The sequence below is a fragment of the Plodia interpunctella genome, chromosome 7 (genome assembly GCF_027563975.2).
Source record: "Plodia interpunctella isolate USDA-ARS_2022_Savannah chromosome 7, ilPloInte3.2, whole genome shotgun sequence".
Taxonomy (NCBI): domain Eukaryota; kingdom Metazoa; phylum Arthropoda; class Insecta; order Lepidoptera; family Pyralidae; genus Plodia; species Plodia interpunctella.
In genome coordinates this window covers 3,088,971-3,116,655 of record NC_071300.1, presented here as the reverse complement: position 1 = coordinate 3,116,655, position 27,685 = coordinate 3,088,971, and the positions used below count along the sequence as shown (strand labels likewise).

The following is a 27,685-nucleotide window of genomic DNA, read 5'->3' as shown; positions in this document are numbered from 1 at the left end:
GAAAGAAACCATTTTTAGGCGTAATTTTAGCTAGAACGACGCACAATAGGCAAATCCATACAATATGTATTTCGGAAGCGATTGTTTGAACATTAACAGTAGAAACGGGATCATTAGAGCCCTCTTCTCTCATTTAGTTCAACATAAACGCACGCCCGTAGCGATTACTTTAACGCCTAAGACGGCCCTTAATGAGCCAGGGAATATTTCTTAGGAGCGGCCCTTAATTCTAATGATTCTGATTAGTTACGGGTAACTCGATAGATTTGCCACTTACCTGCATGGTTATTTATTATTAGTTTCTCTCTTTCTCACTCTCTCTCATCTGTACGATTCTTCGGTAGAGCGTTAGAGCTCAGTTAATGTTGGCAGTTTCATACAGATATTCCCTTTTGAATGTCCCAAAGAATCTATTCTTTGGATGAAATTGGAAAAAAATATTTTCGTTTTTGTGATCGATGTGTCGATAAAAGCAATCATATACCTACATTTTTTTAAATTCGAAATTTTGGAAGTGTCTGCAATGTGTGTGTGAATGTTTGACATTCACAATCTCGCAAAATCTACATGATGGATTCCTATTTCCTAGTGTAACACACGGCCTTGATGTTAACGCAAATGCCATCCGATCCGCATTATTCACCTTAGGACAGTAAAATGCGAAATGTTTAATATTAATCGCTGCTTGCCTTTATTTATTTCCCAAGTTACACCTTGTTAACTTTGTAAAAGGTCGCTGGGGAAATATGTTTTCTTGTTCTGAATTTGTTTTTCAGTCGGCCATACGAGTTACAGCATTTTATTCATATTTTGGAAAGCGACATCAAACATCAATCGCGTCATCTACGTAAATGTCATGAATTTCGATAAAATTTCTGCGGTCAAGCGTACTAAGTATATAGTAGAATTATCAATTCTTATTTACAATAATAATTTGTACATATAAACCAACATTTAAAAATAAACTGTTATACTTCCAGAAACGTGAATAATTTTATTTGGAATTATAAAACAGTAATTCTTTAAAAAATCTTACGTTCGCACCTCATGCGTTTCCGTCTTCCTATTGAGATATATAGAAGAAGAAAACTAAATAAGATAGATTCAAAAGTAAAATTCAATTCATCTACAAATAGTATGAAATAGAAATAGAGTAGAAATGTATGGAAATGCCGTCCACGAGTACAAAGCTGCGTAATAAAAGGCATATCAATCAATAGCCCGGTGAAAAACTAACAAATAAAAAGACACATAGAAATACAAAACGAAAAATTAATCTTCAAGCCCAACATTCGGATTGTCGAAAAAAATCGAAGAGCTTATCCGTTTGTCGATTTTTATTGCCGTAAAATAAAGTTTTAAGTTAGGTTTGTTTGCCAAAACTCTCGTAGATAGAGTATGGGAATTGGGATGCACATTGGTCGTGCCGCTCTCGTAAATATACAAAAACTAGCTGCCAAACTTTGCTGCACATGTTTATGAATACGACCCTCGCTCGGGGCAGCTTCCAAACAAAAATGATGAAGAGATATGGTATAAAATCAATATTCGATTTTAAACACTCGTTTCCCGGAAGCGTTGTCGGTTTTTATTTTGCCACGTTCATTTTACTACACCGTAAGTAATTAGACATATAGCCCATTGACGAGTACATTTGAAAATGTTTCAAGCAGCGGTCTCATATTATATTTATCTGAATATATGTATATTCGTGATAAGTATATTCGTGAAATTCCAAATTAACTTTACATTCATTTAACAATCAGATGAAGAAAAAGATTCGAAATCTACTAGGTATGTTGTATTACTGACTTAAGTAAATACTATGGTGCTTAGGTTTAAGAACCTAATATGCCTATTGCTTATATAGTACATTAAATACTTTTATAATAAGAAACTAAAGCTCACTTAGTAACTAGATAAATATTATTCCCGTACAGCATTAACTCTATCGTTCTGTTTTTTTAATAATTTTGTGAAAATCAATAAATGCATAAAAATAAATCAGGCATCATCAAATATCCACCCGAATGCTACTCCAACCCTATCCAGAAAAACCGCCCCAAGCTTTAAATAAGGGAGAGTCATCGTACAATAAATTATTCAACGCGATTATTAATGTTGGTGTTCATTTATATTGACACCTGTCTGACCAGCCAAGCTCGAAGGAGTAGGTAGGTACCATAGATAAAAGAAATATATGGTAGGTACCATCTGAATAGATATATAAATAAACATGGGCTTTTGTAAGTATTAATTAGTTTTACCCACGGGTTTCACCACAGAAATCGCAATAAATAAACATAAGATACAATTAGAAATGTCATTGTAAATAAAATGGGAAACAACGTTTGAATTTTCAAGTGTTTTTATGAAAAAATCTAAATACTTCAAAATTTTGGAAATTACTTATATTATTCTTCAAAACAAATAGACACCATCACTCTATAGTAGTCATGATTAATAATTTTCAAGTGCTATTCTATGATCTGGTAGATGGTGAAATTATTGACAGGTTCTGCAAATAAATTCATGATACGGGTTGCATTTCCGTTGTCTATTTCTAGGTTACTAAGTACATGGGCGTAGCTAGGTACTGGCACGGAGGGTCCGCCGCCTTAGAAAAGCGTAGAAAATAGTATTTTGTTTTAGAAAGAACAATATATCTAGGACATTCTTTGTCTGTTCCTACTTTCGCTTTATACAATGCAGACTACGTCCTTGGCTATGAACTGTGCTTTCTCTAACAACCACCATTTTGCTAACTTATTATGTGAAACTTTAACTTAAAAATTAACGAAAGAACTAACATACCTGGCCTATACCTATATTCTAAAATATCCACAAAATTATAAGCATTTCGAAAAAAGGTACAATTACTTTCTATATATAGTTACACACATACCTACATTTACCATAGTAATTTGGTACGACCGTTTGAAAAAAAAATAAAACCCATTTTTCAAAAAAATAAAACACACCATGAATAATAAATTAACGACATGAGCATTTGCTTTGATATGTTTGTACCTAACAATCATTATTTGGTACGTTTAAAGACATGATACTATTGTAAAATGCTAGAGCCGAATCGAAGAGGTTAGTAATAAATCATACTTCATTGTAATTGTATTTAAATTAATCTATACCTCACCTACTCACCGGTAGATTTACGTAGGCTACATACTATCACTGAACTCTAACAGCTGATGCCGACGCGAATGCATTTTTATTATGCCTTACTAGCAGCCCGTCCCGGCTTCGCTCGGATAAAAACTATAAATTATACACCTAACTCCTTCCTCCTTCCTCAGTAAACACCAGTAAATTCTTCGGTAAAAACCGCATGAAATTCCGTGCAATACTTTTTTAGTTTATCGCGAACAGACAGACAGACGCGGCAGAGGACTTTGTTTTATAATACGTTTACTTTGGCCACAAAATCATGCTGGGTTTTCAAAACTAAACTGGTGGCCGTAATCACAGAACGTAGGTGATGGGTGGGTCATCGCTAGAATGGAGCCCCAACGATGGACAAGCTTCTGTAATGGAAACAACGAGCCCACACCAAATCACCAGGAAAACCACCGATGAGATGGCTTGATGATAGCCGACGACATGCGGGCCCAGACTGGATGCCTACTGAGATCGCCTACATTCATAAATGGTTATAGTTAGGCCGATGATCATGACATTTTAAAGTAAAACATTTATTAGGCAACCACGAAAGTTACGTTAAGTTAGTTACAAAGTCAATTTTATGTTGCCGTAAAATCATAGAGACGCTGTAAGATTGTTTACATAACTTGTAAAAAAAAACGGAGTTTGCCTACATAAGTAAATTACTTCAGCTATATTACTTCAGCTTATTGAGCACAGAATTTATTTATTGAGTAATGTTGCCATGACAATGTAATCTCGCTGTAAACTATTATGGGGTGCAATCTAAAAATTTTAAGTAAGTTTGTTACCAGCGCACATTAAAACTCAAACTTTTACTGTGCTGTTGTCGTAAAAAAAATTCGGTCAGCTATTACGTGGCAGTACAAAATGTAAAAGGGGTTAAGTATGAATACATCACACTGGCCCCACCACGAAGTCTGTGTAATTCAACCAATTCAACAAATGTACCGAATACGAGGTTACCTACCTATATATTATATTCTAGATCACTCTCTCAAGACGATTAAAGTACAGCTAAGTATATATATATATTATGTTTCATGTCATTTCAGTACTTTACAACTAGTCTTTATAAATATCTAAGTAGGTATTTATAATTAGTGGGTCGATCATATTATTTGACTTAACCACTAGTTCTCTTGCGCAGCTCCGTCCCGGATGAATTTCCTAGGGGAACTGTTATTTTTTCCGAGATGAAGGAACGAATGTCCTTCTCCGCGCGTAATCTTAACTATAACTACCAAAAATTTAAAGAAGATTTGTTGAATAGATAACATTAATAATATTTTAGGATTTTATATGTTGAAACACTTCCGTAAAACTTGCATGTTCGGAACACCATACAACATTAATTGAACATGAAAAAAATTCGAACGAAAATGTTTAAGTGGCACTAAGAGCCCACTCTGACCACGTCTGCATAGAGATACGACGGCTATCTTATTGGTAAATAGGTTTTTTTAGGGTTCAATTGATTGTGATTTTTTGCTTATGATACGTTGTTTTCTCCCAAAACCGCACAGGTAGTTCTGTTGGTATAGGTACTACGATAACACAAATTGTAGGTATGTACGTACACTATAATTAATATGTACACTGCATTGTAACCAGAAGCAACGACTTATGCCGTTCGTAGCACTCCTAGCATCATTGCAGTGTCTATTACGACGACTGTTATGTCAAATGCAATTATTACTGAAAAAATAAAAATATAAAACATATAAATACAAAATAAGAAGCTGATTCTAATATGAGATTTCCTAAAACTCCTTATTTCGACTTGAAAAACTACCTTCTCCGTAAAATGTGCTGGGAATAGCCGTATAAACAAAATATATTTTATGTACCTAAATGCAAAGTGCAAACTTACGTCATTACATTCACATTTGTGATGAACTTTTGGATTAGCATCGTAGGTATCTTTGCAGACACAACACTAGATGCTTTGAAATCGAAAATGTTAACACACAATTTTGTTTACTTTCAAGAGGAAAGTAGAATACATGTGCCGTGACTAGGAGATTTAACGGGATGTTCCTGACAAAGAAGTTTCACACGTCCCGCCTTATCCCCAAGTGCAAGCTTTCCAACGCGAATTCTAGTCGGCCGAGAAACCTTTTGAATGGCCGGTTTTCGGAATATATCCCGAAGTGTTCACTATAAAATAGCGTTTGTGGGGTTACGTAAATCCAAACGACACTTTTTTATTTTCGACAAATTTGGGGTTTCTGAATATGCTTTTAGAAATTTTATTCAACCTTGTTTTTCATGTTTCCTTATGGTACTGAATATTTAATAAGCTCTTACATTTCCAACAACTATGATTTTTTATTAATTAGTTATTGAAAAACAAACTCCTTTTTTTTTTTTATTATCCACACCTCAAGTTTGAACTTTCATCGCCGTACAGCTATAACTAGCGCCATCTACATAGATCCATCGAAGTAAAACTTTGGGTAAAATTTTAGAATGTTGGGCCTATACTACATTATCGCGATTCAGTTCGCCAAACTTTGGCAGATTTGGCATTCTGGTTTTTTATTGCGGTATTCGTAAATAGCTCTCATACGAACTACGCGATATTCGTGCATTCGCTTCGACGTCTGTCAGTTTACCGATAGTGTACTTACTTATAGACGGGATTGCATTGCATATCATTTATGGTTATTGCCCTGCAACTACCCATGTAGGTGTTCGGTAGTCTAAGGGTATTGTGTAGCAGTAACAAACTATATTTCGTTGTTCATGATCAATAAACAAAAATGGGTACCTACATAATTATCTAAGTTGTATTTGATGTAATTAAATTTGCATGCCCGTAGACGGTGAAACAGTGGGTTTATGTTTATCTTTTAACAATAAATAATTTTTGTTTTTGCAGATTTTTTACCAATGATACAGACAGACCTGAGGCCGAGAAGCCTGGATAGTAGATTTAGATTCTAGCTTCTAGTGCCTCATGAATAAAGATCGGATATTCGAAAACATATTTTGTGGTTCCACCCTACAATAATATAGTACTCCATATAGCCTTGGCTGATATGCAACAATTAAATAGCAATGACAGTGGAGATCATAAAGGTCTTAAAAATGTTAAGGTTTCATTTTTACACTGATGGCTTTGCGTCATCACAGCCCTGAATGTAACGAGGAATAGTAAGAACTTTAAAAGTGGCCAGCTACAACTTTTCCGTCCTTCACTTCTAGTTGCACAAAATCCTTTCAGCCTCAAGTATTGTAGTAAGAGCCCTAAAGAGATATTTGCTATCACAAAAAAAAATATCACAATAAGTCTAGAGAGACCTTCATTTAATCATAAAGATAAATAACATCCACAGAGCCAATGTACTCTCCTTCAGACCATCACGACAACCTTCAGATCAGTTTAAGTCCTCACTCCCTGTGCACTAATACGTAAATTGCTAGACATGCTAACACTGCAAACTGTAACAAAAACATTATTTTTTTTCAGTTTAAAATAGTAGGATAAGAATTAATAAAAAAAATTCAAGCTTCAAAAAACCATTACAGCTTGAGCTGCTAGTATTTTGACAACCTCCGAGATGGCTGACCACTAGGTCATCATACCCATCCACTTACTGGTGGCCCTAGGAACTGGCCTCCTCCACATTTTTTGTTTGAGAATTTTTGTGGTAGCCTTAGTACTGCTTTATTTGTTGTAGTTAAAACCCACCTATTCACACTCATACATAGTGACTCATGATGAGCTTAGCTATCCTATTCATCCATTGATAGTGCAGTAGGTAAAACAAAGATTAGGAAGAGAGAAGACAGAAGACAATTGGATGTCAATAAAGTGATAAAATGTTGCTCATTTTACAGTTCATCATAGCAAAATGACATAAAATGGAACCCTAAGTACCACTGACAATTAGCCATTTCTAAATATACTAATGTACTAATGTATATTCAAATTGTAATTCACTCACTTTAAACTTAGGATATTCATTCATGTAAATTGTGACCATTCCAACGTAGGGTAAGAATCCTCTAGCACGTCCCACCACATCTTTTTTTGTTAACCATAATTGGCCCTGAGCATAAAGGCCTCGGTCGTCTACACTATTGTTATCACCTTTGGTAAGAAATTTGACTGTTCCATTGTTCCTGAAAAGTACAAGTTAATAGTATAGTTTGTCAATCAATCATCTGCAATGTTTTTAAATTAATTTCCACAATAAAGCCCTATTTTATATAGCCTTTTAAATACATGTATAGATAAAAATAACAAAACAAAAACAAAGTATCAACATTTGTTGATACTCTGTTTTTGTATACATAACATTATAAACTATTAGGCTGTTGCCCAAATTATTCTTTAAAGATCATCCCCTACTTCAAATCGGAATAAATAGGAATATACTCACTTTTCATGAAGCTTTAGAACCCTGTGAACAATGGGAATATCACGACCCTCCACTTTAAAGACGACAATTTCACCCACACGCACTGGCTCCTCCGGGTAGTTCGTCAAAAACAGCAGATCACCCCTGTGAAAGGCGGGCTCCATACTGCCCGACAACACAACCACAATTGGACTTTCGCTGCCAGTTACTACCATCAGGCCTTTCCATATCATCAAAGCGGACGACACTATCATACCAAAACTTAAAACTTGGTAGATAAACTGAAAAAATAGGCAAAAATTAAAAAGAAAAACAACCGGGCAGACATTGCTAACGTCATCTTAAACTTCTCACTGAAACATAAAATACCTGTCGTTTATTCATTCGCTTCACATCGTCAAATAGACTGTCCAACATTTTGGTTTGATTAAATTTGTGTCCAGCTTTTATAATAAATGAATTCTCTTGCTTATTTTATATAACTTTCCGCTTCTTTTCCGTAATATCGACAAATTCGGGGTCGATGACAAGAAGACAAACTGGACCACGTCAGAAATGTCAAATTTTCTGTCAAAAGTCCACAGACAACAAATCTTTTTTTTTTTTAAGTTTACACAAAGAAAGTTGTGTTTTAACGTTTTTATATGTTCGAGTTTAAAATCCACGTTTTGTAATATGTACCTTAATATATCGCACCTTTAATAAAAAAAAGAAATAACTCAAAATTCACAAATTTTGACTTTTTATCAAAAAACGGAATAACTTGGTGAGGACAATACGTTCACCCCAACAGCCGTTGTAATATTCCAAAATTGAATGAAATAGATGAACTGTCGTCTCTTTCTTACAAAACCGCGCGATCATGTTGATTCCGGTAAAGCGCTAGAATCAGTCATGCGCTGGCTTTGTCGAAGGCTGGACTGTTTTTATTTTTTTTTAAAGTGACACAAAGCTAAATAAGCCGGTGTATTACATACAGGTTAGTAATCTTTTAACTTATAAATATTTTAAAAATGCTTCTTCTCAGAGTTATTCCACTATATTAGCAAATTTCTGGTGATTTGTTTTGTAATATTTGAGACTTGATTCAGTTTTATGGAAATTATTAATATGTTTATTGAACATCATTCCGAGATAATGCTGTTTTGTTTTTAAATTTACTTCGAGGTACAGAGCTGAAATAAGTATTGTATCGCTATTGTACTACATTTCAACTTAAAAAATTTAGCATTTAAGTTTAATACTTTTTAATACAAAATGAATTGCGTATGATTTGTATTTATTTGAGTTAAATCATTATTCAATGAAATATTATAGTACAATGATGAAATATTATAGTAGGTTACAGTGCATACGATTAGGTACCTAACCTAAATCGTATGCACTCTAAGTACTGTATTGTACTTGGACAAATTTATTGTACTGATTGTTTTTTTTTATCTATTTAGCATGGCGTCTTCTTCTAGGGCACGTAAAATATTAGGCTTAGTTGAAAATAATTTATCATCCGATGACAACAATAAAGTAGCTGTCAATGAAGTAAGTTTTCCACAGCTATTAGAGTAGCCATTATCATTTCTGCAATACATTTAATATTAACTCCGCTTTTTAAATATTTATATATTAACAAATTCATAACTATAGTTAATTAATCCTGGTAAACATGAACTTCTTTTTAATGTTAGTACTTGGATTCAATTAATGATTTTAATTATTTTTTAGAAACCCCAATACATCAATAACCAAAGTTTTAATAGTCTGGTGCCCTGTTATGATAGTGATATGACTATGAGCGATAACGAAAATACGACACGTGATATGAACTCTCCTAGTAAAATAGTGGCCACAAACATTCTGGGAGTTACTTTGCCTTCATCTTCATCCAGCTCCAGCAGCTCATCATCTGACTCGTCTTCGTCCAGTTCTGGTTCGAATTCAGAGACCAAAAGCTTGCATGAAACAAACCCCTTGCCTCATGTTTCATGTACAGATGAAGAAAATGACGTTATCGAAAATACTCCCCCAGAGCTACTGAACAAGAATAGGCAGGCAAGTCATACATTTAATTTCAGCGATTTGAGCGTGAAGAGGTAACAAAGAAATAAATAAACAAACTTACCTTCATATTTATAATATTAGTAAGGATTCTATTATTTACTAGCTATTGCAAATGGCTTTGCCCGCATGAAAATCCGCTCAGCAGTTTTTGAGCTTGTCGCACAGACAAAAATAATCTATTATCTCCAATGTGTTAGCATAACCTAGTTACAGTTTAACTAAATTATGTATAGATTATTATTTAATTCCATGAATAATTTCATTAGTTTTTTATTTCATATTACAGAAGAAAAGCAATCTAAGAAGACAAGAGACACGAAATTATCAGATATCTCCTTTGCATGCCGATGAAAGTGACGTTGATCTGAGTGATACAGATCCAACTTTCATAAACACTGGGCCCAAACGAAGGAAAAACTACTTATTTATTGGATCAAGCTCTTCCAGTTCATCAATGTCCGAAATGGCTGTAACTTCTCCTCGAAAAAGGGGGCGCAAACGTACAAAAAATCCCTCGAAATGGAAGCAGAACCAAATTAAATGCATGCGCAATATGGGAAAATCTTATGTTTCCTCGTCAAAGTCGAAGAAACAGATTCCAGCCCGAAGTCTCAAAGAACCTTGCACAGAAAAATGCAGGCTAAAATGTACTGAAAAAATCAGCATAGACAGTAGGTATAACATATTTCGAAATTTCTGGGATTTAGGAGACTTGTTGAGGCAAAGGGCTTACATTCGTTCATGTATGAAAGAAATTGAGCCTAAATACAAATATTCAAACGCTGCGCAGCCTAGGCGCAACAACAAAAGTTTTTATTTTATCGTTGACAATATTAACATTAGAGTATGTAAAACCTTTTTCAAGTCAACTTTGGATATATCAGATCGTATGATATTTACCATACAGACTAAAGTCAACGATCATGGTTTTGAACTAGAAGATCTAAGAGGAAAACATAATAATCATAGAAAAATAGATCCCCAAATTAGAATTGACATAAAAAAACACATTAATTCTATTCCTAAGATAGAATCGCATTATTTAAGGTCAAACACCACAAGAGAATACATAGAGAGCAGTAAAACTATTAAAGATTTGTATAATGATTTTAAATTACAACAAGAAGAGATAAATAAAGAAGCCGGAACATACATAACATATTATAAAATCTTTACCACAGAATTTAATCTCGGATTTTTCCAACCAAAAAAGGACCAATGTGATCTATGTACCTCTTACCACAATTCAAATGCTGATCAGAAAATCCCCCTAGAAAAAGACTATATGACACATTTAGAAGAAAAGAATATTAGTAGGATTGAAAAGCTTAACGATCGAAAAAAAGTAAATGATAATTTTAAAGTAGTTGTCTATGATTTAGAAGCTGTTCTGCAGTGTCCAAGGGGTGATAGTTCAGCATTCTATTATAAGTCAAAGTTAAATTGCTATAATCTTACTGTAACAGAATTGACAAATAAGGATTCTAAAGTAGCTTATGAAAATGTACATTGTTATTTTTGGACAGAGTGTGATGCAAAACGTGGCGCTGTAGAAATTGGCACATGTATTTGGAATTACTTAAAAGCTATAAGTGACCAAGATGAGAACGAAAAGGAAATTGTATTCTACTCCGACAACACGTTTAGCCAAAATAAGAATAAATACATAACTTCCCTGTATCTATTTGCTGTTCACACATTGAAGATTAAAAGTATTACACATAAGTTTTTGATTAGGGGACACACGCAAAATGAAGCCGATAGTGTACACAGTCTGATTGAAAAGGAAGTAAAAAGAAACTTAAAGTCGGGCCCAATATACACGCCCGATCAATATATAGCTTTAATAAAGAATGCCAAAAAGAGTAAACAGGCTTTAAATGTACACGAATTAAATTTTAAAGAATTTTATGATTTAAAAGCGTTACAAGAAGATTGGGGTTATAATTTTACTACAAATACAGATGGGCAAACAGTTAATTGGAATGAGATAAAAGTTTTAAGTATGACCAAAGAGAACCCTACTATTATTTTTTATAAAACATCATACAAAGAAGATTGTTACAAAGAAGTAGATGTAAGAAATAAAAGAAAGAAAATGATACCTACAACAGAAGTGACACTTGATTCCGTCGTATTATGCTGATTTTTATAACTCTATAATTTAAATTGTGCATTTTTAGTCCTTTTATTAAATTGTGTGCCGAATATGAGCCAAATTGTGAATTATGTAACTTTATGTATCGCATTGTGATGTTATAAGTTGTTTTTTTATTTTTATACACTACTTTAAGAAGTCAATACTTTTTGTTATGAGTATACAGTTATGTTGATTTTATTTTTTTATATTTTATACCTAATTCTATAATTCGAATTGTGCCATTTTCTAGTTTTTTCAGAGTATTGTGCCGAATATGAGCAAGACAGTGGATTATAAAACAGAATGTTGATGTTATTGAAGTTGATTTTATTGGTATATACAATACTTTAAATACTTTTTGTAAAGAGTATGTAAACATTAAGTTTATCGTTTTGTTGATTTCTTTTTTAAATATTATGTACCTAACCTACCTACTTTGTTAATTAAGAAGTCATTTATGCTGATCTCACCATTACTTTTGAGACTGATAATAAAGATAAATATTAAAATTGTATTAATTATTATTTCCAACATTTAAGTAATTTCTTTAGAATTTTACTACTAAATTGAAATATTTTAAAATAGTTTGGTTGAATATATTTAACTGTAATAAAAAAACAGTCTAAAAATGAAAGGTTAACTATATATATCAATTATTTGAAAATAAAACCGTATCATGTTGAGTTACACCACTTCATCCGAATACATAATTTATCATAAAGCGAAATAAGTTCGAACTATTTACAAAATAATATAAAACAATATTTTCCTTTATTAACTAATGATTATTTACACAATAATTTATTAAGTTTATAGTGGTAGTATCCATTCCTATTTTTGAAATCAAATTATCTCATTTAGTTTTTTTTAAATTGAATTTTGAAGTCAGTTCGTCAAATGTGTTCAACTTTGAACGTATTTTCCCACAAAAGTGAAATTTTGAGTTATTTCTTTTTTTTATTAAAGGTGCGATATATTCATAAAATTCCTGTACATATGTTGTACTGTTTGCTATAAAGAATGTCCTGAATAATGCAGTTTCCTTCAATTAACTCTGGATTTTTGAAATAGATAGAAGAAATAAGTTATATAACAGAAGGTTAAAAACAGTGTAATAAAACTCAATGTACATAATAAGAAATAATATACTGCTTAATTTCCAAGACAATCTATCGGGACATATCCATATCAATATTTTCAAAAAACTTCAATTTTATTGTTACGGTATTGGGAGTAGTTACGTCTGCTACCAAGATATCTGCACCATTATATAAACCTAATTCTGTGATTTTCTTCTTCAGATTATCTCGAGTTCTCTCTTCGATACTTGTTATTGAGGACATATACAGGGTCTTATTACGTCCATTTATTACTGTAGTTATACCTGTAATAAAACAAGTTTGATTAGCATCATTATCATGGTTGCAATAAAAAATAAACAAAACCTAAATTCATTGTCTCAAAGCAGCTTGATATTTTTCTTTTCTTCTTATTCATTGAGTCGACCATTGTAATCTTCTATTCCTTTTTTTACTTTGCTGTCTATGATTTAAAAAAACTTTATTTGTACCTGGACTTCTCATCAAGTATCCCGAATCTTCGCACAGTTTATCATAAATCATTTGCAGAGTAGCATCAGATTGTATCTCCATGATCCTGGTAGTATTACTGCAGGCCACGCAGTCGGGACGTTTTTCTGCGGCAAATGTGTATGTGTACACTCCATCAGCCATGTTCATTACCATGTAGTTGTTCATATTTGTGCAGCATGAGGAAGCCAACTTAAAAACCTGACCAAGCAATAACAACCATTAGAAATGAAAACATATAACATCATTTTTTTTCTTATATAGCTATCAAGCAGATCCTGCTCGCGAGCAAATGCCGAGCATTAAGCCTTTTAATAAATGATGCAATGTACATTCTTAAAAAATATCTTTATAATTAAAATAGAATCAATCTTGATTTTTATTTAAAACACATTATGAGTGGCAGACCATCTACACTATAATAAAAACAAGTACAAATATAAGAAGTGTAAAAACCTCTGTGGCACAGGCAGCAGCAATAGCAGCATTAGTACTAGCAACAGCCGGGATGATATTCTTCAAGACGCCTTGTGTCAGTCTATATGTCACATTCGGAATGCCATGCTTTAGGGCTCTCTCCTGAGCTTTCTCTAAAACCCAAGCAACGTGTTGAGGATCGTCGCCGTCTAGAGCCGTTGTGTCACCCCATGGATTCTCTTTGGCCCACTGAATCACCTTCACATATTCTATGCAATGCTCTGGTAACCTGAAAGATTTAATGTATGTTCAATAAAAAAGAAATATCACAATTTATAGTTATAAAATGATGTGTTCAAATGCAAATCAAATTAAAGACATCATTTTATTAACTAGTTACATACATACAACTAATAAAAAAAAATACATAATAATTACTTTGCTTAGTAAGCAAAGTAATTATTATATATTTTTTTTAAATAGAAAAATTATAATATGAAATAATTAAATGATTGAGAAGGATAGTGTGTACATACTTTCTTTCTCCTCCTGCTTACAAAGACAGACAGGTGAATTTTAAAGACAGAGTTATTCATGTTCTGTTGCAGGGCAGGTACATCAACACACAACCAATCATATTATTTACAAGACAAATATCCTTACAAATTTTCACATGCTTGTATTACGGGTCCAATGCACACCACACCTGATACCACAAACAAATATCTGAGATCACAAAAGTGCTAATATTAATCCCTACTGGGGATCAGACAGGCATAGTGACAACTACTCCACAGTGGTTTAATTCATCGTCATAGTATATGAATCTAAATTATGTTTCACCTTGGAGTATTAGCAATAGTACACAAAGGAAATGTTTTCTGAGGAGGATAAAGGTCCAGAGTACACTCGATGCAGGCACTCATTCCTGGTAGGATCACTCTGGCATTGCCTTTGAAGCCTTCTGTGCCTCCGTCTACTAGTGGTATCACACTGCTCTGATCCAATGATCCTGTAAAAGATAGATTGATATATAAATAAATATTTAAGGGCAAATCACACATATTGAGTTTGCCTAAACATGGAAATAAAATTGTGAATCACCATTAAGGTTTTGCTTTTCTATGATGAGTATACTGATGTACAATAAAGAACATCTTGCACGAGTGACATTATCATGTCAATTTCACTCTTGTTATGTAATGAATTCAGTATCTATTTCTTATTGCATTGACTAGACCAAGCATTAGCTTATTCCAAAATGCTAGTATTAATTAGAATTCATAAGTTTTTTCTAATCAATCAACATATGAAACACAGTTAAATATTACAGTTGTTTCAGAATGCTTGAGATGTGATAATAAAAATTAATTAATAAAAATTTAGTGATTTTTTAAATCTTACTATCATCATTGTACTGCAGCAATGACATCAGCATTCCGTTCAGCCACCTCCTGGCAACAATGGAGTCCAGTCCACACACAACTATGTGAAACTGCCGATAAAAACCTTCATCTAAGTCCTGAATAGGACAATGGTGAGCCACTGCTTCACACCCTGGTATCCTAAAATTCAGGATAAGATGACTAAATTTACAGTTTAGTGTATAGAGAAAAATTTGAGTTTTCAGTGAAGGTGCTTGAAAGCTCATGATTTTCAGTTAGGAAAGTTAGCAACTCTAACTAGAAAAGTTTGAAAATTTAATAGATCTATGTTTGATTTGTGGTGTGTTTTACAAAATAATTCATAACTTTGTTTAGGAAGACAGAGACATGAAATTGTTCCTTGATATTAATTACAGAAAAGTTAAGTTACAGACCTTTTATTGACAAATTCCACAGCACACTTGGCTTTAGAGAGGCCAATGTCACTCTTTCTAAATAGAAACTGTCTATTCAAATTAGATAGCTCTATTGTATCCATGTCAACAACATGTATCTTTTTGAAGCCCATCAAAGCCAGATCTTTGAGCAGCTCACAGCCCAGACCACCAGCACCAACAACCAATACCTTACAGGAATTCATGAGAAAGTCCAGTATTTCTGCAGAAGGTTCAAAATCAGGGTGACAAAATGGACCAGATCTTTCTAACAGTTTTCTTATATTTTGCCACCTTCTTTGCTGGTAATCTGAAGTCTGAATCTCACCGGAAGCCATAATGAATCTGAAAAGGTAAAGGTTAAATTGAGCAAAAATTTACTATTGGTAGTCTTTGTGATCCTACAGTCATTATTTTTCTAAAATAGGAATTACAAGGAATTGTACTGTAGCTATTAAAAACACGATATCGAGACCGGGGATGTTGCTGTTCTAGCAGAAGTTGTAACTTTTTGAATAAGTAAAATTATTCAAACCTTCACATCAATTATTAGCTCCGCTTATTATGATCACTAGGCCCTATCTATATTTTTAAATAATTGAAAATCAAAATTCATAAAATCTAAACTTATAATGATGGCTTCGATGGATGCATGCAATGCAAAATTACAGCAATTTCAATCATTCAATTCAATCAAACATCAAACTTCATTAAGATGTCATGACAAATGTCAAATCAATTCAAGCAAAGACTATTTTGTGTTTATTTGCCAACAATAGCAAAGGAGAAACAAAACGTCAATTTATTAAATATAAAATATATTTTTAAAATGAACACATAATGACATAATAAAACATTTTCTACATAATATTTCACATTAAAATGTAAATTTTATTTATTAAACAAATTTGGTGGAATTTGTTCTACCTCCGAACTCGATAGTTTCGAACCTATCGTAAAAATTTACGACAACACTGGTTGTACGTTCTATAGTTGATATTCATTTGTTGAAAATGGAGGCGTGATGGATGTGCATACATCGGGAAACCAGGATTTTCAAGTTAGCGGTTGTGACTATTACCAGGTAAGTGGACACAATACTATAATTGCATCGATTTCTACAGATACTGAAATGTATTTATTCAATGCTTACACTAAGTTAGAGATAACATTTTAGATATAATTTGAGGGAGAGACTGTGCTCAGTTTGGTAGGTATAGCTCGTGCTAGGCCCATGCTCGATTCAAAAATAAATCATTCGAGTGGCATTTAGATCAAAAGTTCATAAGAATAAAATGCTTATTTATTTTAATGGTAAAGTAAAATGAACCAGTAATCTCAAAGTTATGAAACATTTCTATAGGCCAATTGTCATTTTAGTTTCGTGTGGTCAGCTTTATTCAGAATGGAAGCAATCTGGTAATTCGATGTTTAGGTAACCTTGATTGATTTTAGGTTTTAAATTAGAATGAAATAAACGGAAATGACAATAATATGATTAATTGTGATATTTTATTGTGTAGTAAACATCAATATGGCTGGAAATAAGATTAACACGAAGCAAAAAGGCAAAGATGACAAGAATAAATCTAATAAATCCATGCATCATTCAAATGAAGACAATGAAGAACTTGACTTTTCTGTGCTAAGAAAACCTATACGTACTAGTGTTACAGGATTTGCACAAGCAAGAAAAATATTTGATTGGGCAACTGAGGAAGTAAGTTTATATTTTCTTATTTCTATTTATAAATATATTGACGGTATTGTATTTTTTTGTTACATAAGGTTTTAATTTTTTTTCAGTAAGTAATTAATTCCTAGTGACGCCTTACCTCTGTTGTTTTTCATATTTACATTAAATTAAATGGCACTTAAAATAATATCAATTGCATATTTAAATTGTTTTTTTTATTAGATAAAATAAAATAATATAAAAAATTCCAATTAATTTTAACTAACAAAATGTAAGTAAGTACCTTTATTATAGTACCTATATGTATAATAAAATAATGTGAAAAACAATATTTTTGTTTTCAGCTAAAAGGTCTTCTATCAAATGAATGTGATGTATTATATGAGTGTAAAGTGTGCCGCAATATATTTAGAAGTTTGGCCAATTTCATTTCACATAAAAGAGTATATTGTAAGGAAACATTTAATTCATCTTCTCATGGTCACTTTGTGAAACCTAATTCTACTGTAAGTATACAAGCAAATACTCAGTTTTCTTTAATAAATAAAAAAGGTCTTAGATTTATTTCATTATTTTTCAGGCCAAGGAAATATTAAGAATAAAGCGTTTAGAAGAAGGTTACCAAGAATCTTTGAAAGAGAAAAATGTTGCAGAAATTATGGATGTTGATGAAATCAATGACAGGATACCATTGACAAAGGACTTGACTACAATCATAGAAAAAATAGCTCAATATAAGGGTGAAAAGAACTCCGAAGAACATCATGTGGTGTTGCAAAAGATTCCAAGTAGCTCAGTTGCTGTGTTTCAAAATCTTGAATTTTCTGAACAGAAACAGGATAATATGAGAGCTCAGGTATTTATTTAACAGTTTATGTACTCAGAGATATAAGGGAAAAACAGTAAATAGGAAACTATGTACAAAGGTGCTGCTTATTTCAAATGAAATTTCTTTAAGCAGACCCATGAATGGAGAGATATTGTTTTATTTTAACTCATTTAAACAAAATTTATTAGGATATTATTAGGTATTTAATCTTGCAATTGTGATCTGTATTTAATTCTAGTTATTTTTAAAATGTTGCAGGTCACTGAATTAGATAATATCCTGTCTAGGGATAAAGCTATCCTTATGAGCGATGGAAAGTTCAAAACACAAAGTTCAACTCCTGATTTGGAAAATGTCATACAAATAAGCGACGACGAGGAAAATGAGGATGGTGGCAATTTGAAGTGCAAAATTTGTAAGTATAAGATACCTCCTTATTGGGTGCACTCTCTCATAATATGTCTCATATGTTATTGAGACTAGATATGGATTTACGCCGTGCATTTTAGACACAAATTGGGCGTAAACCATTTAAACATACCTGCCTAAGTTGAAATAACTAATGGATCCCACCTAAACCCGGCAGTAACGGCACAAGCACGAGAGGTGGGCACGTTAGGGAACAGCCCAGGGCGCTGAATACATAAAGGGCTCTCAGGTTTGCGGATATTTTGCTTGAAACAACATCCGTTCGCCCTACAGTAGGACAGGATTCAGAGTGCTTCTATTGCAAAAACCGTTACTGGACCCCAATGTGGTACAAAATTAAAATCGGAATTTATAACTTAACTCATGCTTAATTCAATATCATTCAATGTAATGTTTGAATCTAAATGCGTATCGCGTATCACACTAAATCTACAAAACTGAATTCGACGTAGGTAATTTAGTAAACTGCTCTGGAATAGTACATATTAAGGGTTATTTTCATCCCGAAATTCCCACGGGAAAGATCATCTTGGCGCAGTAAGCAAACAATAAATTTACTAATGTGTTCTGTTTGCCCTCACCTAGTGTAAACTTTATTATTGTCATCATAATCGTCGGAGATGTTTGAGTTTGCGTTGCGCCATTGGCGCGCATATCTAGGTATAAGAAGATAAGCGCATACTTATGTAAATTTAGATAGGCACCTATAGATTTTAAAGGATTTCTAAACTACTCTGTTACTTATCCTATAAATGTACCATTTACCGCCATAAATCTTATCCTATTACGACCTTTGCAGGAAAACGCCGCTGTCATAACGCCATGTTTATCATGATCTAGCCCCTTTATCTACGGCCCCTCTGGCACCACACAACCACACATATTACTGGCGACAAACATTTCCGCTTTCTTCTCTCTCGTTCTCTTTACCCGGTTACCGGCCACCAATAAACGCCGGAACCCAGAAGCCGCTTCCTACTTTCACTCCTCCACATCGCACGGTCATCGGTATCCTTACTTAAATAATAAATAAATAAAATTTCTTTATTGAATTCTTACAGGATAATAATACTTGATACTTGTCACGCCATTGTCACGTATCCTCATCGAATGTACTTTGGTATTCAATATATAGTAAATATGCTATTTTAATTTTCAGGTGACCAACAGTTTTCTACTATAAAAACGTTGAAATTCCACATGAAATACAAACACTTGGAGAGTCGGCTGGTATACCCGTGCCCTGACTGCCTGGAGATATTCTCTACGTCTTGGAGCGTTTACCGTCACCTCTTCAAGGTTCACAGGTATACATAACATATATAAACCTTACATATTATAAAAAGAAGTGCCCCTGTCGTGTCTGTTTGTCTGTATGAATGCGATAAACTCAAAACTTCCTGATGGATTTTTATACGATTTTCACCAACAATAGATAGTGTTATTCCTAAGGAAGATTTTGGTGAATAAATAATATTTCTCACAGCATATTTCGCGAACCCCACGAACCCCTCAATAACGAAGGAATTACACAGGAAAACGAGAAGATGACAGAGAGAAGAACAGGATATTTTTTTCTCTTGGATCCACAACAATTTATTCATTTCTCTTTTTCTCATCAGAGTAGTCTCTTTCTTATGCAGAGTCGACACCTGTGGTCGGCACAGTATGCAGTATCCGTTTCGATCGATACCCCCTTCCTATATAAGTATACTTTATCAATACGTACATAGTACATCTATAATGTAATTTATAAGAAAAATAACAAAATTATTTTTTGCAGAAAAACTGCTGCGCAGATCAGGAAATTAAGGGAATCTATACAAGCAAAAGCTTTTAAAATGAACAATCCGCCAGCGTATTATGAAAAGCGTAAAAATATGAAGCCCCCCGTTGCGCAGAAAATCACTGAAGAAGAACGCCTAGACCAAGAGAATCAGGTAAGTAATTGTGTTTAGTAAATTCTGTAATTTTATAAAAAGTAATTGCTACACCAATCAAACTCTCCACCAATGGATGTAAAATTGAAAACTTTACTATATATCTATTAATCAAATAATGTAATTCCTTTAAAAAGTCTAGGTAAAATTTTTAAACTATAATATTTTAATAGAAGAACACGTCATGATCGTGTGCCAACTTAAAGTATCGAGGTATATGTTCCACCATCAGGCGTGGATGGACAACGTGGAAGGCGAGGGCGAGACGCCGCGCTGCTTCGGTTGCGGACGCAGCTTCGAGCGGCGCGCCGCGCTCGCCGCGCACGCGCACACGTGCCAGCCGCGCCGCGCCGTGCGCGCGCGCCGCTCCGACACCAAGAGGATCGAGATACAGATCCGCAAGGACTACCACAAGGGGCCGTCGGCTGTCATCGCTGGACTGAGGACCGCCGAAGCTGGTGAGACAATATATACATTACTTATTTCTAGCATGAAACATGGTCACTTGTCAGCCGCACCGTTTTGCACGCGTTCACTGATACCGAGGTAAAACAATTTACGTTGCATTAACTGGTAATATGACTTAATGCAAGCTGTTTGTGAAACTTGCACATTTCTCCCGTGGGAGGCAAATACTATATGGAATTCATTTGCTGCGATCGTTTCGTGACCTCTTTTGTACGCGAATATACTCATGATCTAGTTTGGATTTAGACAATATTACTCAAATATTACTCTCTATTGTACGGTCTGTGCTATGAGTAAACCATTGTGCTCTATGTAGATATTATTTGTTTCATGATCTGCTTACATGTTTTTTTTAAATTCATTATTTCATATAAACTATTTCGTTAGTTTCAGAAAGCAAACCTACCGCCTCTTCACCTATTAAGACCATAAAAGAAGAAAATATTTCTGAAAACAAAACTGAAGAATTGGAAGAAGCAACAATGGACATTATGAATAATGAACCGTCCTCTAAAGAATCTTCTAAATCTCCCGAAAAGGCGGAAGACAATAAACCTGAGACAGTGCCGAAGTTTGTTTCAAAGTTACCATATTCCCATCAGGCGGAAAAAAGCAATATAACTGCATTTAGGCAAAAAATTCTACCCAATATAGATATGACTACATTTGCGTGCAAAAAATGTGAAATTCAACACAGTAACATCCAGGAACTGTACGACCACATGGCCGATCATTATAAATGGATGAGATATGCGTGTAAACTGTGCAATTTTAAACACTACGATTTTGAAAAATTGCCTGATCACGTAAAAGTTGTTCATAAATTGAAAGGAGACTCTGATTTTTACTTCAGCACTGTGAAAGCGGTTGACGGGACGGAAGCCTTAGAATTGTCGGAATCTTTAGAAGGAAATGATGCAAATGAAGTGAGCCCAGATTCGCGACGACCTAGTAGATGCTCCAGTGACTCTAGTCGCCTATCAGATGATAGCTCATCCAGCAGTACACGAATAGAATCAGGTTCTAGAAAACGCAAAATGAATCATAGCAGAACTCATTCTAAAAAAAGAAAAGAGTTCTTAAATGGTACCTATTTATCTAATTGTTTTAGCAAAAACTGCTCTATTCATTGAATTTGAATATATACTCACATTTATATTTTGTGTTTCAGATGACGACGAAGATTTCAAGGTTACCAGCGACTTGGATAAGGATGTAAATACTATGCTTATAGACAATGATTCTTCATCAAATACCAAACCATTTGAAGAAAATTCATCAGACTTGGATGAACTTGAAGATAAAATGAATAAGAAAACCAACGCAGAGAGGCTTTCAAGTGTAGCATCACGTAGACCGATTCGTAAAAAAACTAAACCCAAGAATGAGGACTTTGAATATGATTTGTCTAACTTGTTGAAAATGGAAGCACAAGGATATAGAGATTCGCAAACTATTACCAGTACAAAAATAGCCCAAAGTAAGAAAAAGCCAAGTTTAGCTGAGAATTATGATAATATCAACAGAGATTGCTGCGGCGCTTTAGCTACTTTATCTAAAAGGGCTTCAGATAAAGCCATGGCTGTTATGAAATCAAGCTTTATTTTACCCAAAGTTCAAAAGGATGTTCGTCTTTCAAATATATTTGCAAAACCTTTACCTAAAATGTTACGAGGTGACAAAGTTTCACCCAGAAAAGATTTAACTGATGATTCGAAAGATAGTGCTAGTCCACATAAAGAACAAAAAAATAAAGCTCTTTTAGGAGACAATGTTAGTTCCTTAGATAAAGTAGAAGTAACTTCTGATAATAACAGTTACCCATCTGATACAAAACCTGTTAATACTTCAGTAGGATCAAGTGAGAATGTTAAATCAAACAAAAGAATACCAGCTGTCCTTCCTATTACATTCCGCCGGCAGAGTTTAGAAGCCATTAAGCCTCTTATCAATAAGAACATAACAGATTTTACAAAAGCCGGAATGAAAACTAAAATACTGGTGATAAAACCTATAAATAGAGGTAAAGATAGTGCAGTAAATCCTAAAACACCTTTGAAGTTTCAAACTATCAAACTGAAAGATCCTTCTAAAGGTAGTTTATCTAACGAGGTTAATTCATCTGACCAAGTCATGGTCGTAAAGGTTCCTACAGTTGATTGTGCATCTGTAAGACCTGTGCCAGAAACATGTACTAATGAGAATGAAAAAGTTATATTAACTGAAGAAAATGATATTAATAACGACGTTAGTAATGAGAGTTCAGGTGAAGTAGAAGATGGTAATTGTAGCAATATGCAACCAAACGACTGTGAAACTGCCGAAAGTACTTTAAAATCTATTGACGTTAGTGATGAACCTGAAGTAATTAAAGATAATAGTGACAACGAAATTAAAACAGAAATAAATAGTTCTGAAAATGCCGAGGGTTTAACATAGAAACAGATTGTTTTATTATGAATTGCCTATCTACCTTTATTTCACTGCTCTTGAAAATAAGTAGCTCTTGCTTTATGTTTAATTCCATTATCTGTTATGTTTTGTTAGGTAATCAATAAAGAATTTCTATAAGCAACATTTTTTCATTTCCTAGGAGAACCTAATCGCTCATCGGTGCTGATACTGGTACTACGATTTGATCATCAGATCCTAAATGAAATTAGTTTCGCAATGTGATACCGTTACGGAGGAAAACATATAGAAAATATGAATGTACCTATATTACTTCTCCCTATCTACTCAAAATCGTATTGAGCTCGTTTATTTCATTACTTGAGCTCGTTTATTTCATTACTTGAGCTCGTTTATTTCATTACTTGAGCTCGTTTATTTCATTACTTGAGCTCGTTTATTTCATTACTTGAGCTCGTTTATTTCATTACTTGAGCTCGTTTATTTCATTACTTGAGCTCGTTTATTTCATTACTTGAGCTCGTTTATTTCATTACTTGAGCTCGTTTATTTCATTACTTGAGCTCGTTTATTTCATTACTTGAGCTCGTTTATTTCATTACTTGAGCTCGTTTATTTCATTACTTGAGCTCGTTTATTTCATTACTTGAGCTCGTTTATTTCATTACTTGAGCTCGTTTATTTCATTACTTGAGCTCGTTTATTTCATTACTTGAGCTCGTTTATTTCATTACTTGAGCTCGTTTATTTCATTACTTGAGCTCGTTTATTTCATTACTTGAGCTCGTTTATTTCATTACTTGAGCTCGTTTATTTCATTACTTGAGCTCGTTTATTTCATTACTTGAGCTCGTTTATTTCATTACTTGAGCTCGTTTATTTCATTACTTGAGCTCGTTTATTTCATTACTTGAGCTCGTTTATTTCATTACTTGAGCTCGTTTATTTCATTACTTGAGCTCGTTTATTTCATTACTTGAGCTCGTTTATTTCATTACTTGAGCTCGTTTATTTAATTACGAGGCCAACGACAGCGATCAGCGTGGCCACATACTGACTGTGGAACAAATTCCAAACTTGGAGACACATTGGCCCGAGATTAATAAATGTAGTAACCTCACGTTTGAATATATCATACTTTATTGCCCTTTACTTTCGTAACTAGTATTTACATAACTAGTTAGCTATGAAATGACACTGTAAAGTAAATAGGTATCACTGTTTCGTCACCAGTTACGAATAAACACTGTTTTATTCCCACATTCGTAACTTTTTGTAACTAGCTACGAAATTACACTGTTAATATTTCCAGCGGAAGGAACACCGTAAACATTCTGACCAGAATTATTGGACTTCGTCCCAAGTCAACTTATTAGTAGGATAGGATTACCTACGACATTCTTACCTTTGTTTGCCTATCCTGCCATTAAAGTCGCCCATAACAGACATGTTATTCTGTACTTTTTATAGCTTGGATACCTGGTTGTAGAAGTCATCTTTAAGTGTGTCATTAGCATCTTCTGTGGGTACATTAATCTGCATTATACTCCAGTTGTCTCTGTATCCTGGCAACTTTATTATATATATACATATATTGCCAATCTTTTGTTATTCCTTGGAATCCAATTATAGATTGGCTTAGGTGTCTCTTATCTAAAAATCCCACACCAGTGGCCTTTTGTTTCACTGAAGTAATAATTATTATGATCTTATTCGCCTATTACATAATTATGATCGCCCATTCTTCTTACCTCACTAAGTGTCCTATTATGGCCCATTAGATATTCTCAAGCGCATTTTCCAGTTCTAAAAGTTTTTAGATGATGATGTTGCTATAAAGATATATAAGGGGTTGTTTTTTTTTATAATTATTCCTTTCTTTCTTATTTGGAGGGTCTGATGTTTCACGGTGACCAGTCAGGTTGAGACCATTAGGATAGGATTATAACTTATTAGTGGAATAGGATTATCAGGTTAAGTACATGTATATATATTTAAAACAACTTAATGGTATAACTATATTTTATTCTTATTTAGAAATACAATTACATCTCATCCACACTTAAGAAGAGCTCTTGGCCAAGGATTCAGCCTTAGCAACAACTTCTTCAATAGGTCCAACCATATAGAATGCAACCTCAGGCAGATGATCATACTCGCCTCCCAAAATCTGAGAGAAGCCCTTGATGGTCTGGTCTAGGGGCACCAGCTTGCCGGCATGTCCGGTGAACACCTCAGCCACCTGGAAAGGCTGGGACAGGAACCTCTGGATCTTGCGGGCACGAGCTACAGTCAGCTTGTCTTCCTCAGACAACTCATCCATACCCAGGATAGCAATGATATCCTGGAGAGACTTGTAGTCCTGTAGGATCTTCTGCACGCCACGGGCAATGTTGTAGTGCTCGGCGCCAATGATGTTGGGGTCCATGATACGAGATGTGGAATCAAGAGGGTCCACTGCGGGGTAGATGCCCAATTCGGCAATGGCACGGGACAATACAGTGGTGGCATCCAAGTGAGCGAAGGTGGTGGCAGGAGCAGGGTCAGTCAAGTCATCAGCTGGCACATAGATAGCCTGCACGGAGGTGATAGAGCCCTTCTTGGTGGTGGTGATTCTCTCCTGCATGGTACCCATGTCAGTAGCTAGGGTGGGTTGGTAACCTACAGCAGAGGGGATACGACCCAACAGAGCAGACACCTCTGAACCAGCCTGGGTGAAACGGAAGATGTTGTCAATGAAAAGCAGCACATCTTGTCCTTCCTGGTCACGGAAATATTCAGCAACGGTCAATCCAGTCAATGCAACACGGGCACGGGCGCCGGGGGGCTCGTTCATCTGACCATACACAAGAGCTACCTTTGAGGTTTTGTCTTTCAGAGAGATGACACCAGACTCAATCATTTCATGGTACAAGTCATTGCCCTCGCGTGTGCGCTCTCCTACTCCTGCAAACACTGAGTAACCACCATGGGCCTTGGCGACATTGTTGATCAGCTCCATAATCAATACAGTCTTGCCGACTCCAGCACCGCCGAACAACCCAATCTTACCTCCCTTGGCGTAGGGAGCCAGCAAGTCAACAACCTTGATTCCAGTGACCAAGATCTCTTGCTGGACAGACATGTCCACGAACTCTGGCGCTTCGGCGTGGATGGCGGCCGTCTTGTCAGTTGGGATGGGGCCGCGCTCGTCGATGGGCTCGCCGATGACATTCATGATGCGGCCAAGGGTCTCCACTCCAACAGGGATCCGAATGGGCGAGCCTGAGTCGAGTACTAGCTGTCCACGGACCAGACCCTCGGTACCGTCCATAGCAATGGTGCGCACGGTATTCTCACCCAAGTGCTGCGCTACCTCCAAAACCAGCCTGGGCTGGCGATTCTGTACTTCCAAGGCATTTAGGATGGACGGCAAGTTGTCTTCGAATTGGACGTCGACGACGGCTCCGATAACCGCTACAACCTTACCTTGGCTTTTTCCTGCGGCTTTGGCAGCATAATCTCGTTTGGTGCTGACAGTCACAGCAGCTACTTTGCTGCATTCTGTGAGTGCCTTTTCAGCTGCAGATTTTGCGGCTATGAAGCCGCTTCCAACCCTACTTACTGCCCCCAACATTTTCGGTTATGTATTGCGCTTAGGTAATGAAAATTCGGCGTAGGATCGCCCGGAATTACGTAATAATCTTAAAATTACTATAGACACAAAATCTTCCGGAATATGTGTGAATGTACTATAGACAACAAGATCTGTATTTAGCCGCACACTATGTACTATTCTAGCGCGGGCGAATATGTTCGGTTTCCGAATAAGGATTCCTGATTTGGCCTGTGTTTAGCAATGTGTACCTTAGTGTACCAGTAGCGCCATCTGCGCTGAGGCTGAGCTTTGCGTAATATGCCCTATTCAAACCGAACAACAGTGAGGCCACTTTAGAAAGAAAGAAAAGCATTCAGGTTTCCGAATTCGGATTCCTGATGAATCTAAAAAAGTGCAAGTAAAAGAGTAGTTATTTTAATAATATGTGTTTCTGAAGGGAAACATACTTATTAGAATACCATAATAATAATTATACTACAGATATAAGACGTGATGTTCTTATCTGTGATTAATATCGATAGCTCGACGAGACACAAAAGAACGACTGATATTAAATTATAGTCGTGCGTCCGCGAAAGTGTTAAGCAAACAGTAAATTAATTTAAATAAAACGGCGTGAAAAGTGTTTTATAGGTATCAAGATAGGTATTTCGTACCTGTCTCTGTACATGTACAAAGATTTTTTTACGTGCCTCAAAAACTTGTTTTTGGTACTACATAACGTCTGGCCGGCTGGCTCC

At 34.8% G+C, this 27,685-nt stretch overlaps 5 protein-coding genes across 6 annotated transcripts; 2 read left to right on the top strand and 3 right to left on the bottom strand.

The window, feature by feature from the left end:
- Positions 1 to 6,475: 6,475 nt before the first annotated feature.
- Positions 6,476 to 8,104, bottom strand: twr (twisted bristles roughened eye). The gene is made up of 4 exons (XM_053747924.2): positions 7,920 to 8,104; positions 7,572 to 7,831; positions 7,134 to 7,311; positions 6,476 to 6,627 (listed from the first exon to the last, which is right to left on the bottom strand). The coding sequence occupies exons 1-4, from the start codon at positions 7,965 to 7,967 to the stop codon at positions 6,577 to 6,579; spliced, it is 537 nt and encodes a 178-aa protein (XP_053603899.1). The 5' UTR covers positions 7,968 to 8,104; the 3' UTR covers positions 6,476 to 6,576.
- Positions 8,105 to 8,234: 130 nt separating this feature from the next.
- LOC128671409 (uncharacterized) lies at positions 8,235 to 11,754 on the top strand. The gene is made up of 4 exons (XM_053747857.1): positions 8,235 to 8,529; positions 8,999 to 9,089; positions 9,273 to 9,599; positions 9,895 to 11,754. The coding sequence occupies exons 2-4, from the start codon at positions 9,000 to 9,002 to the stop codon at positions 11,752 to 11,754; spliced, it is 2,277 nt and encodes a 758-aa protein (XP_053603832.1). The 5' UTR covers positions 8,235 to 8,529; position 8,999.
- A 1,121-nt stretch (positions 11,755 to 12,875) lies between these two features.
- Positions 12,876 to 16,285, bottom strand: Uba3 (Ubiquitin-like activating enzyme 3). 2 transcript variants are annotated; one of them, XM_053747679.2, is made up of 7 exons: positions 16,027 to 16,285; positions 15,574 to 15,920; positions 15,159 to 15,319; positions 14,598 to 14,766; positions 13,794 to 14,043; positions 13,319 to 13,538; positions 12,876 to 13,132 (listed from the first exon to the last, which is right to left on the bottom strand). In XM_053747679.2, exons 2-7 carry the CDS (start codon positions 15,909 to 15,911, stop codon positions 12,918 to 12,920), a joined length of 1,353 nt encoding a protein of 450 aa, XP_053603654.1. In that variant the 5' UTR covers positions 15,912 to 15,920; positions 16,027 to 16,285; the 3' UTR covers positions 12,876 to 12,917. The 2 variants fall into 2 exon arrangements, with proteins under 2 accessions (XP_053603654.1, XP_053603652.1); XM_053747677.2 differs by having other exon boundaries at positions 15,574 to 15,918; positions 16,109 to 16,285.
- A 230-nt stretch (positions 16,286 to 16,515) lies between these two features.
- Positions 16,516 to 23,510, top strand: LOC128671311 (uncharacterized protein). The gene is made up of 10 exons (XM_053747676.1): positions 16,516 to 16,657; positions 17,097 to 17,293; positions 17,614 to 17,775; positions 17,850 to 18,125; positions 18,357 to 18,513; positions 19,687 to 19,834; positions 20,311 to 20,467; positions 20,700 to 20,925; positions 21,323 to 22,021; positions 22,107 to 23,510. The coding sequence occupies exons 2-10, from the start codon at positions 17,108 to 17,110 to the stop codon at positions 23,372 to 23,374; spliced, it is 3,279 nt and encodes a 1,092-aa protein (XP_053603651.1). The 5' UTR covers positions 16,516 to 16,657; positions 17,097 to 17,107; the 3' UTR covers positions 23,375 to 23,510.
- Positions 23,511 to 25,351: 1,841 nt separating this feature from the next.
- Positions 25,352 to 27,084, bottom strand: LOC128671329 (ATP synthase subunit beta, mitochondrial). Its single transcript, XM_053747726.1, has one exon. It carries the CDS (start codon positions 26,961 to 26,963, stop codon positions 25,410 to 25,412), a length of 1,554 nt encoding a protein of 517 aa, XP_053603701.1. The 5' UTR covers positions 26,964 to 27,084; the 3' UTR covers positions 25,352 to 25,409.
- Positions 27,085 to 27,685: the final 601 nt, after the last annotated feature.

Coding starts and splice junctions, on each gene's coding strand:
- twr (XM_053747924.2), bottom strand. CDS start 7,967: ATGTTGGACAGTCTATTTGACGATGTGAAGCGAATGAATAAACGACAG. Junction 7,832..7,919: donor AGCGAATGAATAAACGACAG/GTATTTTATGTT, acceptor CTATTTTTTCAG/TTTATCTACCAAGTTTTAAG. Junction 7,312..7,571: donor GTTCTAAAGCTTCATGAAAA/GTGAGTATATTC, acceptor TGTACTTTTCAG/GAACAATGGAACAGTCAAAT.
- LOC128671409 (XM_053747857.1), top strand. CDS start 9,000: ATGGCGTCTTCTTCTAGGGCACGTAAAATATTAGGCTTAGTTGAAAAT. Junction 9,090..9,272: donor ATAAAGTAGCTGTCAATGAA/GTAAGTTTTCCA, acceptor ATTATTTTTTAG/AAACCCCAATACATCAATAA. Junction 9,600..9,894: donor TACTGAACAAGAATAGGCAG/GCAAGTCATACA, acceptor TTCATATTACAG/AAGAAAAGCAATCTAAGAAG.
- Uba3 (XM_053747679.2), bottom strand. CDS start 15,911: ATGGCTTCCGGTGAGATTCAGACTTCAGATTACCAGCAAAGAAGGTGG. Junction 14,767..15,158: donor GCTGCAGTACAATGATGATA/GTAAGATTTAAA, acceptor TATCTTTTACAG/GATCATTGGATCAGAGCAGT. Junction 13,539..13,793: donor CTGCTGCCTGTGCCACAGAG/GTTTTTACACTT, acceptor TTGCTTGGTCAG/GTTTTTAAGTTGGCTTCCTC.
- LOC128671311 (XM_053747676.1), top strand. CDS start 17,108: ATGGCTGGAAATAAGATTAACACGAAGCAAAAAGGCAAAGATGACAAG. Junction 17,776..17,849: donor TTGTGAAACCTAATTCTACT/GTAAGTATACAA, acceptor ATTATTTTTCAG/GCCAAGGAAATATTAAGAAT. Junction 20,926..21,322: donor ACTGAGGACCGCCGAAGCTG/GTGAGACAATAT, acceptor CTATTTCGTTAG/TTTCAGAAAGCAAACCTACC.
- LOC128671329 (XM_053747726.1), bottom strand. CDS start 26,963: ATGTTGGGGGCAGTAAGTAGGGTTGGAAGCGGCTTCATAGCCGCAAAA.